Source organism: Chiloscyllium punctatum, chromosome 25, assembly GCF_047496795.1.
Source record: "Chiloscyllium punctatum isolate Juve2018m chromosome 25, sChiPun1.3, whole genome shotgun sequence".
Classification (NCBI taxonomy): Eukaryota; Metazoa; Chordata; class Chondrichthyes; order Orectolobiformes; family Hemiscylliidae; genus Chiloscyllium; species Chiloscyllium punctatum.
This window is the reverse complement of record NC_092763.1, coordinates 19328221-19341810: the sequence shown is the minus strand read 5'-3', so window position 1 is coordinate 19341810 and position 13590 is coordinate 19328221. Positions and strand designations below refer to the sequence as shown.

Sequence of the window (13590 nt, the reverse complement as noted above, 5' to 3'; positions counted from 1 at the left end):
GTGTAGAATGTGAGCGAGTGTGTCTGTTGTGTATATGTAGAATGTGTGTGTGTGTGTGGAGTGTGTGTGCATGTTTGTGGAATGTGGAGTGTATGTGCAGTGTGTGTGTGTGGAGTGTGTGTTTGTGTGTGTGGAGTGTGTGTCTGTGTGTGTGTGTGGAGTGTGTGTGCAGTGTGTGTCTATGTGTGTGTGGAGTGTGTGTTTGTGTGTGTGCAGTGTGTGTCTATGTGTGTGTGGAGTGTGTGTCTGTGTGTGTGTGGAGTGTGTGTCTCTGTGTGTGTGTGGAGTGTGTGTCTCTGTGTGTGTGTGGAGTGTGTGTCTGTGTGTGTGTGGAGTGTGTGTCTGTGTGTGTGTGGAGTGTGTGTCTCTGTGTGTGTGGAGTGTGTGTCTGTGTGTGTGGAGTGTGTGTCTGTGTGTAGTGTGTGTGTGGAGTGTGTGGAGTGTGTGTGTGGAGTGTGTGTCTCTGTGTGTGTGTGGAGTCTGTGTGTGTGTGGAGTGTGTGTCTGTGTGTGTGGCGATGCGGGCAAGCCTCAAGTGTGTGAGCCGCATGTTAACGGGACTGCGGGCGCCACAGAGCGGTTCAGATCCACCTCTCCCTCTCTTCCCATTAAGAGCTTAAACAGTCAACCCTCCCTCAAGCTCATCTCGAATCCTTCCCGGTCTCGGTTCGCCCATCGATTCCTGTCCCACCCCGCCCAAGCTGTGTTGGAAAGGTGCCTGATTGTTGGCGTGTGCCTGTGAACATTATAGACAGGCGCAGGTGGACGGAGGTATGAACAGCAAACCCGAAGGAGATGGAAACAAAACACACATGGGATGCAAGTCCACCTCCAGAGGAACTGGTCGACAATGGAACCCGCATCCGTGTTATTAAATTGAGAAAAAAAAAGCCCCATTGTATCAATCGACTATTTTGTTCGCTTCAGCGCCACAACATATCAGCGTGTCATTGTCATATCAACAGGGGAAGCCACTGCCCGCTTCATTGTTAGCTTCCCATTCTGCCTTTTGAGTGGAACTGTCCTACTACACAGTTCTGATAGAGGGTTAGCCCCATCAGCGGCCCAGTTACAGATCCTGACCGATTTCACTGGGGGAATCCAGCTACTCCCCAGTGAAAGTACAACGTGCTAATCCCACATTCCCAGCTCCCGCTGAGAGACTTAACCCGTGAGACGTGAACAAATCGGACATATTCCCTGGGTCTTTGCTAACGAAGGTGCGCGTGTTTGGAATAGGCGATGAATGGGGTGGATAGCAGAGGCAGTGTGCACCCCCTCCCCCACTCTCACCTCGGCCCCTCATTACCCAGCCAAACCATCACCACCGCCCCCCCCCCACCTACCCATTCCATGTGGAGGACTGCAGGATGATTCATCAGTCTCGTGACAACAATATTAAGAAGAAACCAAACACAGCAGCCAAAACATGAATGGGAAAAGACGCCGTGGAAACGAGGGAGTCCCCGCATTCGCAAGCTTCCCTCCCCTCTGCCTTCACCTAGCGCCGTTATCCCCTGTGTCTGCAGCGGAAAACACTGGGCCCAGCGTCGCTGTGACCACAAGAGTGAACCGGGTCTTCAATGAACAGTGTGAGCACAGAGTGTAAAGGGTGACAGGGAGGTTCTACTGAATCAGTCACTTGCCCAGGGCTCGGGCTCGGAGAGCAGCAACTAGTTTGTTGAAGGATTCTGCGCTTTCCTCTTGCTTTTTTTTGTGCGGGGGGGGGGTGTGGGGATATTCGCTGATGGTGTGACTGACGGCTTGCCCATTGATTGTTTTCATTTTACAATTTCTTAGACCAGTTAGGCTGACTACACAGCACCCAGAGCAGAGTGAACAGCCCTGGTTCAGCTCCCCCATGCTGTGTGTGTGTGTGAAGGCTGAGGGGACGGACGGGTTGGGGGGGGGGGGGGGTTGGATTAATATGCATGTGCTTCTTCCCTAGGCGTATTCCAGAGCCCTCAATGCTTTGTAACACACACAGAAAGAGCCTTAAATCAGAGCAGGATGTTCAGCATTTCCCGCACTTGCCCTTTGCATTTCAGCCTCCCAGCATCCGCAGTAGAGTTGTTTATCTATCTATAAAATATATCTGTATATATTTTAAAATTTCACTCGTCTTCAAATCAACGGCCTTCCAGGAACATCAGCATCTGGGAGGGAGAGCAAGTGCCGGATTTATGAATACAGGAGAGCCCGAACTTCGAGGGGACAGCTTCCCAGAAGCAGCGCCCACGTTGTGCGTTTCAATCAGAAAGCAGGCCGGACCATCAAGTGGTCCTCCGCCCGCCCGTGCTGGGTTCAATATCGCAGTTTGTTCCCTCTCGGTATCGGGCATGAGCTGCATCTGGTCTGATGTTTTGCACGGTCAACGGGGAGGGAGAGGGGCTGAAGTGAAAGGGACAGACACACACACATACACATACACATACAGAGATGGATATGCAGAATGCATTTCAATGGAAACTGGGAGACCCTGGTAAGAAGAAGGTGGCTGACAAGGTGGAAAGTCCCCTGCATTTTGCAAACAGCAACTTGCTGGCAGCGGCTTTCTGCAATCCGGACCGCATCGGAACATGATCCCCCACCCCCCCCCCCCCCCCCCCCCCCAACACACACACACACACACACACACAGACACAGAGCAGCAGAACGCCAGCGGACAAGTGCACTCCACAGAGAACAGTCTTTCACACTCTGCACTGGAATCTTTAACAAATGGGAATAGTCAGAAGACACAGACCTTAGAGGAGGATAAGGGATGATCCTGAATGGGCTGCTGTTCTTTTTTTTTGGGGGGGGAGGCGGGGGTGATGTGGTGCCCGGGTCTGAATAGAGCACAGCATCGTTATTATGCATTACAGCATCTGCCAATTCAGTTGCTACAATCTCGGCATTTTACAAGACATGGGTTGTCCCTTTCACCCACCCTCTCACACCCCCTTCCTCCACGGTCACCACCACCAACAACAGCGATCCCCTCCTCACAGTACCTGCAGACATAAAGCAACAGTAACAAATGCCGAGGCCACAGCGTGCATTTCAAATCCAGCTTAAATCCAAGTACCTTTCATCCAGTCCACCACTTGCTTGGGCGTCCACTTGCTGATGGGTTCCATAACCAGAGCCATGGGTGACCAGTTTTATGTGTGTGTGTGTGTGTGTTGTGTGTTACACGCCAGGCAGAGAACGGGAGGAGGGGAAGAGTAGGCGAAGTCTTTCAGAGCATGACTGGGGCACAGAGCAGAGTGGCCGATCCAGATGTGTGTGGGAGAGACAGAGAGAGAGAGAGGTGTTCGGACAGACCCCCGTGGCTCGATGCACACCGCACTGATCCTATCGAGATTTTGGCAGCAGCTACAGCGCACGCTGGCTGCAGTAACCTCAGGCACGGTGCGCCGGAAATAGCGCAATATGCAAAGTCAGGACTTGTCCCTCTTCACTCCCATCCTGCTCTTCCCAACTCTCTTTTTCTATATGTGTATGTATGGGGGGGGGGCGGGGGGGGGGCGGTGTGGAGAGGCGTCGTGGTGTGTGTGTGTGTGCAAGAAAGAGAGAGAGAGATGGACTGAGGATAAAGACAGCCTGGAAAGCTGAGTAGGGGCCCCGCGGCTTTAACTCCTGCCTCCCCCGGTTTAATCCAAAAGACAGAGAGGGAGAAGGGAGCTCAGGTTTCTTGCAAGGACAGAGGTTGCACATTTCACTCAGACTCCCCTAACGATAGTGCTTCTCGATACCTGGCTGCGAACCCAGCAGTAAAATTACCTGGTGCAAACTCGCACCAGGAGCTGGATGAGGGGGGAAATGAATTCACACGTTCTGAGCCGCCTTGGCCGCTGCTGCTGCCCTCCCAAGGCAGCCCCGGGGGTGGGGGGAGCTTCCCTCGGCCCCACACTCCCACTCAACGGGCAAAGGGGACATTTCACACCGGAAACTGGGCTAGGGGAGTCCCGGTAATAATCGGCGTGCTGTTGAGATGGACGCTGTCAGCGGGAAACAAATTCAAAATCAACAGTTATTATGGGAAAGGATGGTCTGTACTGGAAAGTGACAGGAGCGGTCTCGCTCGGAGGGATTGTAGAAACGCGAACCCAGTGAGAAATGTACTTAACGTGCCAATGCTACATCTTCAAGCATTTCAAAAAATAACTTGCTTCCTAGCCTAAAACTATGTAGATTTATATCTAATACACATCCCCTCTGCGAAAAAAAACCCGATCTAGCCGGTTTGGGTGGCGATTCGGGTGACACTCCCCATGAACTGGAATACATGATTTGGGGGGTGCTGGTGTTGGATGGGGGTTGGTGAGGGAGCAGTGCGCTCCGAAAACTAGTGCTTCCAAATAAACCTGTTGGACTATAGCCTCGTGTTGTGTGATTTTTAACTTCGCTGGAATACGAGGAAGCAAAGATGTTACACTCATGCAGATTGTTTACAAAGGAACAGAGCAGGCCATTCAGCCCCCCCAAGCCTGCTTGCCCATGCTCGATCACGGCGATCATTCATCTCAACGCCAATCTCCCGCCCTACTCCCATGATTTTTGAAGTCATTGGGTACTAGACATATACTTGTCTCTCTTAATTGTTGTCAATGACTGAACCTCCACAGATCAGACATTAACTCATTATTTCAATGATTTAAATTACAAAATTTAAACGACGTATGGATGAGTATATGAATACGAAGGGTTTAAGAGGGATACGGTCGAAATGCTGGCAAATGGGACTAGATTAATTTAGAATACCTGGTCAGCATGGACCGAAGAGGCTGTGTTCCGTGCTGTACAATTTTATGACTCTTTGACTCATGTGAAGCCTTATGGCAGTCAACCAACTCTTGCTGTGGAATCATTTCTGTGACCACTGACCACCCGTGGAACGGCCCATTACCGAGGCCAGTTCATTCAACTATGGGATGCAGCACAACTTTATTCAAGCTGGGCTGGGGGGGGGGGGGGGAGGGGGGGGGATGTTGGAGAAATGTCAACAACGTAGAATACCTCTTTGCTCACTATTGCCCTCCAAAGCCAGGACGGCCAAACCCTTCATTTAAAAATTAGCAATCACATATATATTTATATACAAAGCAGCTCGGGATGCTGAAATACCCAAAATGAACCTCTGAATCATACTTTAATGATGGAAATGTTGTGCACTTGGGCACCTTGACCGGATTATTCCCATAATGTCACCGGCCTTGGATGTTCTCTAGAAAGAAGTATTGATTAAACAAGTCAAAAAAAGCACCCACTACTGCCATCCCAATAACTCAGAACACAATTAACGTTTAGACTTGGAAAAGGAATGCATAAAGTGCACGAACTAACTCAAATTATACCAACATACACCTTGATACTGCAGTGTTCGGGGGCTATAAAACCTGATGTTCTGGTGGCTTTGCTGATGAATACTCAGTGTGTTGAGTGTTTTCTGATGTACACTGGCCACTTTGATACAGGGGAAAAACCCTTCAAGAACAGCATATGTCTGACACAATATACAATAATTCACTCTTACTCTCCCAGAAAGCTAGTCCAGAAAAGTGTACAACGGTAAAGTAATTTCAAGAAGTTCTTGATTGTTACTCTCAGCATTTACAGTATATATTGTGTTTCCATGAGTGAATTTGCAGTATTTGCTTACGGTTTAAGCACCTTATTTGTATTCTTAAACACAAACAGAAATTGCTAGAGAAACTCAGTAGGTCTGGCAGCATCTGCGGAGACAAGACAGAGTTAATGTTTAGAGTCCAGTGACCGTTCTTCAGAACTATTATTTGTATTCTTCCCCTTTTAAAACTTTGTTTCTATGACTTGGGTTGAGATTTCCCCTCAAACCCTCTTTGATGCTACGCCTGTTGTTTTTGCAATTCTGCCACAGATAGAGAAAAGTCATCAATCTGAGACAGGAGCTCTGCTTCTCACTCCACAGGTAATTACAACCGTTTCTAACTTATCCTCCTCTCGTTTTGGGGATAACCATCCTGTAAACATACCGTCATTAAGCACTCTGCTAGACTCGATGAGTCCAGCCTTAAGCGAGGAACAGCAAATTGCCTTAAAAGCTCCTTAAGACCTGATATTATAGAAATCCGACAACAGCTAGTGAAAGAACATTGATTCCAAACTATTATTGCAAATGTTTTAATTGAAATCTTAAATTGTATAAAAACGAATTAAAATCTTCCTATATGTGTCGCCCCCTCAATTTCCATCTCATTGTTGTACAAGGATGTTCCCAGGTTTGGAGGATTTGAGCTATGGGGAGAGGCTGAACAGGCCGGGGCTGTCTTCCCTGGAGCGTCGGAGACTGAGTGGTGACCTTATAGAGGTTTACAAAATTATGAGAGGCATGGATAGCATAAATAGACAAAGTCTTTTCCCTGGGGTGGGTGAGTCCAGAACTAGAGGGCATAGGTTTAGGGTGATAGGGGAAAGATATAAAATGGACCTAAGGGGCAACTTTTTTTTTCATGCAGAGGGTGGTACGTGTATGGAATGAGCTACCAGAGGAAATGGTGGAGGCTGGTACAATTGCAACATTTAAAAGGCATTTGGATGGGTATATGAATAGAAAGGGTTTGGAGGAATATGGGCTGAGTGCTGGCAGGTGGGACTAGATTGGTTTGAGATATCTGGTCGGCATGGACGGGTTGGACCGAAGGGTCTGTTTCCATGCTGTACATCTCTATGACTCGATGATTCTACCTGTGGTAGTTCAGTCTGACTGTCATATCATTTAAATATTCACAGCACGTATTGGGCACTATAACTCCACACGATAGAGTAGGATATCTAATACAAACCTTTTGAGTTCATCTCTGATCCTCTGGAAGAACAAATTACTGATTATTTTTAAATAAATGTGCACTCGTTACTTTGACTTTATCATGTTGTAACTAAATACAATTTTGTGAATCTAGAAAGATAGTAAATGTGTAATTACTGTGGTCAGTTTTGTGATGGTTACTTGTATATTTGAAGAGATTGGTTACTCAACTGATCAGTTCTCTACTGGTTACCCAATGCTGTTTGAAATTCCTTTATATCTTATTCTGTTGGATAGTTGATTACATCAAAAATGTGGCTATTTGAGTCAAGCACAATTCTTTCATCCACTGATATCTTGTGCTTTGAAAATTATATGCCAGCCCCAAGGCTCAACTAAATATCAATATTTAACATTTGTGAGATGGCAGTGCTAACCGCTGAACCACCGTGCTGCCCAGCTGGTATTATTTGAATTAATAGAAGTGCATGCAATTGATCTTGAGAGCATTTCAAATGTCAAAACACCTGTATTGACAACAACCCAAACACATTTGCAATTTCAATATCAGAAAGATCCTAAGCCACTTCTCAAGAACACTACAAAATAAACAAGTGAGTCAAGCCACACAAACAGATATTCAGGCAGAGACGAAGGGAGCAGGTGCAACATTCCTTGAAAGTGGAGTTGCAGGTAGACAGGGTAGTATGAAGGTGTTTGGCACGCTTGCTTTCATTGTCAGAACATTGAGTATAGGAGCTGGGATGTCATGTTGAGGCTGTATAGGACATTAATTAGGCCACTTTCAGAATGCTGTGAACAATTCTGGTCTCCCTTCTATAGGAGGGATGTTGTTAAACCTAACAGTGCAGAAAAGAATTACAAGGACGTTGCAGGTTTTGAGTTAAAGGGAAGTGCTGAATAGGCTGAGGCTTTTCCCCCCTGAGTATCAGAGGCTAAGGGGTGACCTTACAGAGGATTAAAAATCATGAGGGGCATACATCGCATGAACAGTCTACGTCTCTTTCCTAGGGTGGGGGAATCCAAAACTAGAGGGCATAGGTTTAAGGTGAAAGGGGAAAGATTCAAATAGGACCTGAGGGGCAATGTTTTCACACAGAGGGTAGTGCATGTATGGAATGAGCTGCCAGAGGAAGTGATGAAGGCAGATATGATTGCAACACTTAAAAGGCATCTGGATGGGTATATGAATAAGAAAGGTTTAGAGGGATATGGGCTAAATGCTGGGAAATGGGACTAGGTTGGATTGAGATGTTGGGTTGGTAGGGGTAGGTTGGACTGAAGGGTCTGTTTCGGTGCTTTGTGATTCTATGTTAAAAGTGTGGTCAAGGAAGTAGGTTTTCTGAAATGTCTTCAAGGAGATAAGTAAGGTAGAGAGGCGGAGAGCTTTGCAGGTGGTATTTGAGAGCTTTGGGCTAAGGGCAGCTAAAACACTATAACCAATAAAGGGGCAATTAAAACTGGAGGTATCGGGATGCCAGAATTAGATGATGGCAGGTATCTCAAAGCGTTGTGGGGCTGAAACAGATTACAGAGTTAGGGAGGGGCTAGGTGGAGGAGGAACATGTTGAAAATTTTTAAAAAGTAATTGCTTAGCTAGAAGCCAGTGTAGGTTAGTTAGCCTGTGGTTAATGGACAAGCAGGCAGCAGCTTTGGATAACCTCAAGTTAATAGAGCATTGAATGTACAGAAACAAGCCAGGAATACAGTTGTAATAATCAGGTACAGAGGTTGGGCAGGATTTCAATGCTAATGCTGGGACCTAATTCAGCAGGACTCTTGACATTGCATAGGGAAGTGTTTGCTTATACTGTAGTTGTGTTAGACCTGCCATAAAAATGGCTTGAGTTTCCCAGCAAATGTTTAACCAATGGTGAAAACTCCAATGTCAACAATAGTTTCATCCTTTGCCATATTGCAGCAGTACTGGACTTTGTCAGGTTTAAGATAGCCTAACCACATGTGTCTTAATTTATTTAAAGTAGAGCTGTTGGCAGTCAACTGAAATGTGCAGAAAAACTCTAAGGGAAATACAAAAGCCTTGTTGGATATTTTCACCAAACAACTGTTGTCTTCCTTAACCTGAGTAACAATGAACCTGCACACAAGCCAACTTATTGTTTACTTTAAAGCAAACAACTGTGGTTGCTGGAGATCTGAAATAAAAACAGAAGTGTGGCAAAACTCAGCAGAATTTGATGAAGAATCACTGGAGTCATAATGTTCACGCTGCTTAGCAAGTTTTGAAAAGATTTGTAGCTCAGGTTGAGGTGTTGGATGTAGGTTTGCTCGCTGAGCTGCAAGATTCATTTCCAGATGTTTCGTCACCCTACTAGGTAACATCTTCAGTGGGCCTTAGGCAAAGCACTGCTGAAAATTCCTGCTTTCTATTTATATGTTTGGGTTTCTTTGGGTTGGTGATGTCATTTCCTGGGGTGATGTTATTTCCTGTGGTGAAGTCACTTGCTGTTCATTTTCTCAGGGGCTGGTAGATGGGGTCTAACTCAATGTGATTATTGATAGAGTTCCGGTTGGAGTGCCAAGCTTCTAGGAATTCTCATTCATGTCTTTGTTTGGCTTGTCCTAGGATGAATGTGTTGTCCCAGTCAAAGTGGTGTCCTTCCTCACCCGTATGTAAGGATACTAGTGAGAGAGGGTCGTGTCTTTTTGTGGCTAGTTGGTGTTCATGTATCCTGGTGGCTAGCTTTCTGCCGGTTTGTCCTATGTAGTGTTTGTTACAGTCCTTGCATGGTATTTTGTAAATGACATTAGTTTTGCTTGTTGTCTGTATAGGGTCTTTCAAGTTCATTAACTGCTATTTTAGTGTGTTGGTGGGTTTGTAGGCTACCATGATGCCAAGGGGTCTGAGTAGTCTGGTAGTCATTTCCAAGATGTCTTTGATGTAGGGGAGAGTGGCTAGGGTTTCTGGATGTGTTTTGTCTGCTTGTTTGGGTTTGTTGCTGAGAAATCAGCAGACTGTGTTCATTGGGTACGCATTCTTTTTGAATACACGGTATAGGTGATTTTCCTTTGCTCTGCATAATTCCTCTGTGCTACAGTGTGTGTTGACTCGTTGAAATAAGGCTCTGATGCAGCTTCATTTAAGGATGTTGGGATGAGTGCTTCTGTAGTAAAATATTTGGTCCGTATGCATTGTTTTCCTGAAGACGCTGGTTTGAAGTTCCCCATTGGCTGTTCGTTCTACTGTGACATGATGTTCTCTCTAGTACTTTACAGTAGAGCAAACAGCCAATGGGGAACTTCAAACCAGTGTCTTTGAGAAAACAATGCATATGGACCAAATATTTAACTACAGAAGCAATCATCCCAACATCCACAAATGAAGCTGCATCAGAACCTTATTTCAAGAGTCAACACACACTGTAGCACAGAGGAACTACGCAGAGCAGAGGAAAATCACCTATACCGTGTATTCAAAAAGAATGGGTGCCCAATATCAGTCTGCCAATTTCTCAGCAACAAACCCAAACAAGCAGACTACCAGACTACTCAGACCCCTTGGCATCATGGTAGCCCACAAACCAAAACAGCAGTTAATGAACTTGAAAGACCCTATACAGACAACAAGCAAAACTAATGTCATTTACAAAATAGTGCAAGGACTGTAACAAACACTACATTGGATAAACAGGCAGAAAACTAGCCTCCAAGATATATGAACACCAACTAGCCACAAAAGGACATGACCCTCTCTCACTGGTATCCTCACATATGGATGAGGAAGGACACAACTTCGACTGGGACAACACATCCATCCTAGGACAAGCCAAACAAAGACATGCACAAGAATTCCTAGAAGCTTGGTATTCCAACTGGAACTCCACCAACAGACACATCGAGTTAGACCCCATCTACCACCCCTGAGAAAAGGAATAGGAAGTGACTTCATCACAGGAAATAATGTTAACACTGCTTTCTTCCCATGGATGCCACCAGGCTCACTGAGTTTCGCTAGCAATTTCTGTTTATTTTATAGCGATGAGAATTTGCCACCTTAAACAGACATTGCTTTATTTCATGTAAATGAGGTTTTTTTTGTATTTTTGATAGTGGACTAAAGTGGGAAAAGGACTGTTGTGAAACCAAATGACTGTGGAAGGAATTGCTGTTCTTTGAAAAACAAGTTACTGACACTTGTTATGAAAGTGTTTACATTGCTGCTTTATTCAAGCAGTTGGATAAGCTGTTTGCAGATGAGAGGGCACCTGGGTATGTATTGAGCAGTTTTGCAACAGATTGAGCCACCTTCAGACCTTTCTGTAAAATGTGATCAATCATGGATGCAAAGGCTATCAGCTGATGATTAGAATTATAATCCCTACAGTGTGGAACCAGGCTTTTCAGCCCAACAAGTCCACACCAACCCTCTGAAGAGTATTCCAACCAAACACATTATCCACCGTATTACTTTACATTTCCCCTGACTAATGCACCTAACGTAAACATCCATGAACACTATGGGAAAGTTAGCTTGGCCAATTCACCTAATCTGTGCATTTTTGGACTGTGGGAGGAAACCAGGGCACCCGGAGGAAACCCACGCAGACACAGGAGAATGTGCAAACTCCACGCAGACAGTTGCCCAAGGCTGGAATTGAACCGGGTCCCTGGCACTGTAAGGCATCAGTGCTAACCACTGAGCCACCATGCTGCTTAGTAACGATAACTCTGATTTGTTTCTGGGCAGCTGAACAGATTGTGGGTGTCAACAATGCAGGGAGGAACCCTCAGACTGTTGCAAGGTGAGATGGTGCTCTGCAGCAATAATACCTGACATCTGAAGAAAGCCAGTTATTTTCTTCCACCAGTTGCTGTAAGCTGTTGCCTTTAACTGGTAATTTGCATCTTGTGAACTTTGCAGTTCAGAAATAAGTCATCCTTTGCCTCTTGCAAAGTGAAAAGAATCTTGAAAAAGGAGACCAAGGAATAGAAAATCCTGACAAGTTGAAGGATCAATTCAGCAAATTCTGTGCATTGGTGCTAATAATCTGTGGTTCCCAGTTGTTCTTTTTATCCCCTTTAGCCATAAGGCAAATGTTTTCTTGTTTGTGTCTGCGTGTGAATAGGGGTTGTACGAGGGGACTAAGAGATATAACTGATAGAGCCGTATAATGATATTTCCTAGTTGTTTACTTATGGTTAGAATTTACTTATTGGCAATAACAGGTTGTTCTTGAAAATTACAGGAACCTGGCCAATATTGTTTGTTTGCAACAAACAGGAAAATCAAGAATCCATGAGATATAAAGCATTCTCAGTTGCTTTGATTAAATTATTAAATTTTGTGGCAACACTGGAAGTAGTGATGTTTGCACTTTCCTAAGTCAGTCATGACAAGCAGTTGGGTAAGCTGTTTGTAGATGAGAGGGCAAATGAAACGTTTGCATGGTCGACCATGCCTCTCCTTACAAAAGTACGCATCATTTTTTTTTCAAGCAATGTTTGACTATTTATTTAAAGAAAATAGGTCAGAATTTTTTTAAAATCATGATCTCAACTGTCTAGCTTCCTATGACAATACATTATGTGAAATATTAAGTTACGCAAAAGATTGAGATAATTAGTAATAAGAATTTTCGCACCTGTTAGTTCTATTTTTGTACTTCGTTTAATCAACAACTCCAAAGCAATGTAATGAAATTGTTGTTAAGAAAACATTTCTGGCAAAATCACCGAGTCCTGAACAGTTTTATTTGTGTCTGGCACTAGTCTGTCACACCTCTAGGATGTGAGATGTAGCTCGTTGTATCCTTGAGATATAAAGCATACTCAGTTGCTCAAAGCATTATTTTCATTTGAAAAAGAAATCTCACAAAGTAATAATAAGCTACAAAAAATTCCATGAAATTATGATTGAGTAAAGGTAATTACAAAGACGTGAGAGATAAGCTAGCCAGAGTGGATCGGAAGGGGAGCCTAGTAGCAAAGATGATGGAGTAACAATACCAGGAGTTTCTGAGGGTAACTCGGGAGACATAGCAGAAATTCATCCCAAGGAAGAAGATACATATTAAGGGGAGGATGAGGCAATTATGACTGATAAGGGAAGTCATAAACAGCATAAAAGCTAAGGAAAAAGCATAACAATGTGGTGAAGACTAGTGGGAAGCCAGAGGATTGGGAAGGCTTAAAAACATGCATAGGATAACTAAAAAAGCAATAAGGGGGAGAGGATGAAATATGAGCGTAATCTACCTTGTAATATAAAAGAAGATTGCAACAGTTTTTTTTGACATTTGAATGGTGAGAGAGAGAGCGAGACGGGAGTGAACATTAGACTGGCTGAAAATGAGGCAGTAGTAGTAACAATTGGGAACAAAAATGGTGGAGGAACTGAATAGGTACTTTGCATCAGCTTTCACAGTGCAAGACACCACTAGCATACCAGAAATTCAATAGAGTCAGGGGCAGAGGTGAATGTAGTGGTTATTACAAAGGAGAAGATGCTGGCACAGCTGAAAGGGCTGAAAGTGGATACATCACCCAGACCAGATGGACTATGCCCCAGGATTCTGAAGGAGATGGCGGAGAAGCTTGTGGAAGCATTGGTGGTGATCTTTGAGGAATCACTGAACTCCAGGAAGATCCCAGAGAACTGGAAAATGGCTAATGTAACACCCCTGTTTAAGAAGACAAGGAGGCAGAGAACAGGAAACTATAGGTTGGTTAGCCTGACCTTGGTTGTTGCTCAGATTTGACAATCCATTATTATGGATGAGATTGCAGAGTGCTTGGAAGGGCATGGTAAAATAGGGCGGAGTCAGCATGACTTCAAGA

General features: G+C 44.8%; 1 protein-coding gene across 2 annotated transcripts in view; it reads right to left on the bottom strand.

Annotated features, from left to right (window-relative positions):
* The window catches only part of LOC140495730 (connector enhancer of kinase suppressor of ras 2), a 577745-nt gene extending 574272 nt beyond the window's left edge, over positions 1-3473 (bottom strand). Inside the window, exon 1 of one of the 2 annotated variants that reach the window (XM_072594776.1) lies at positions 3070-3473. In XM_072594776.1, the coding sequence (XP_072450877.1) occupies positions 3070-3133 (64 nt within the window). In that variant the 5' untranslated portion in view covers positions 3134-3473. The remainder of the gene's footprint in view (positions 1-3069) is intronic. The other variant, XM_072594774.1, reaches the window with a different exon arrangement.
* Between the last annotated feature and the right edge of the window lie 10117 nt (positions 3474-13590).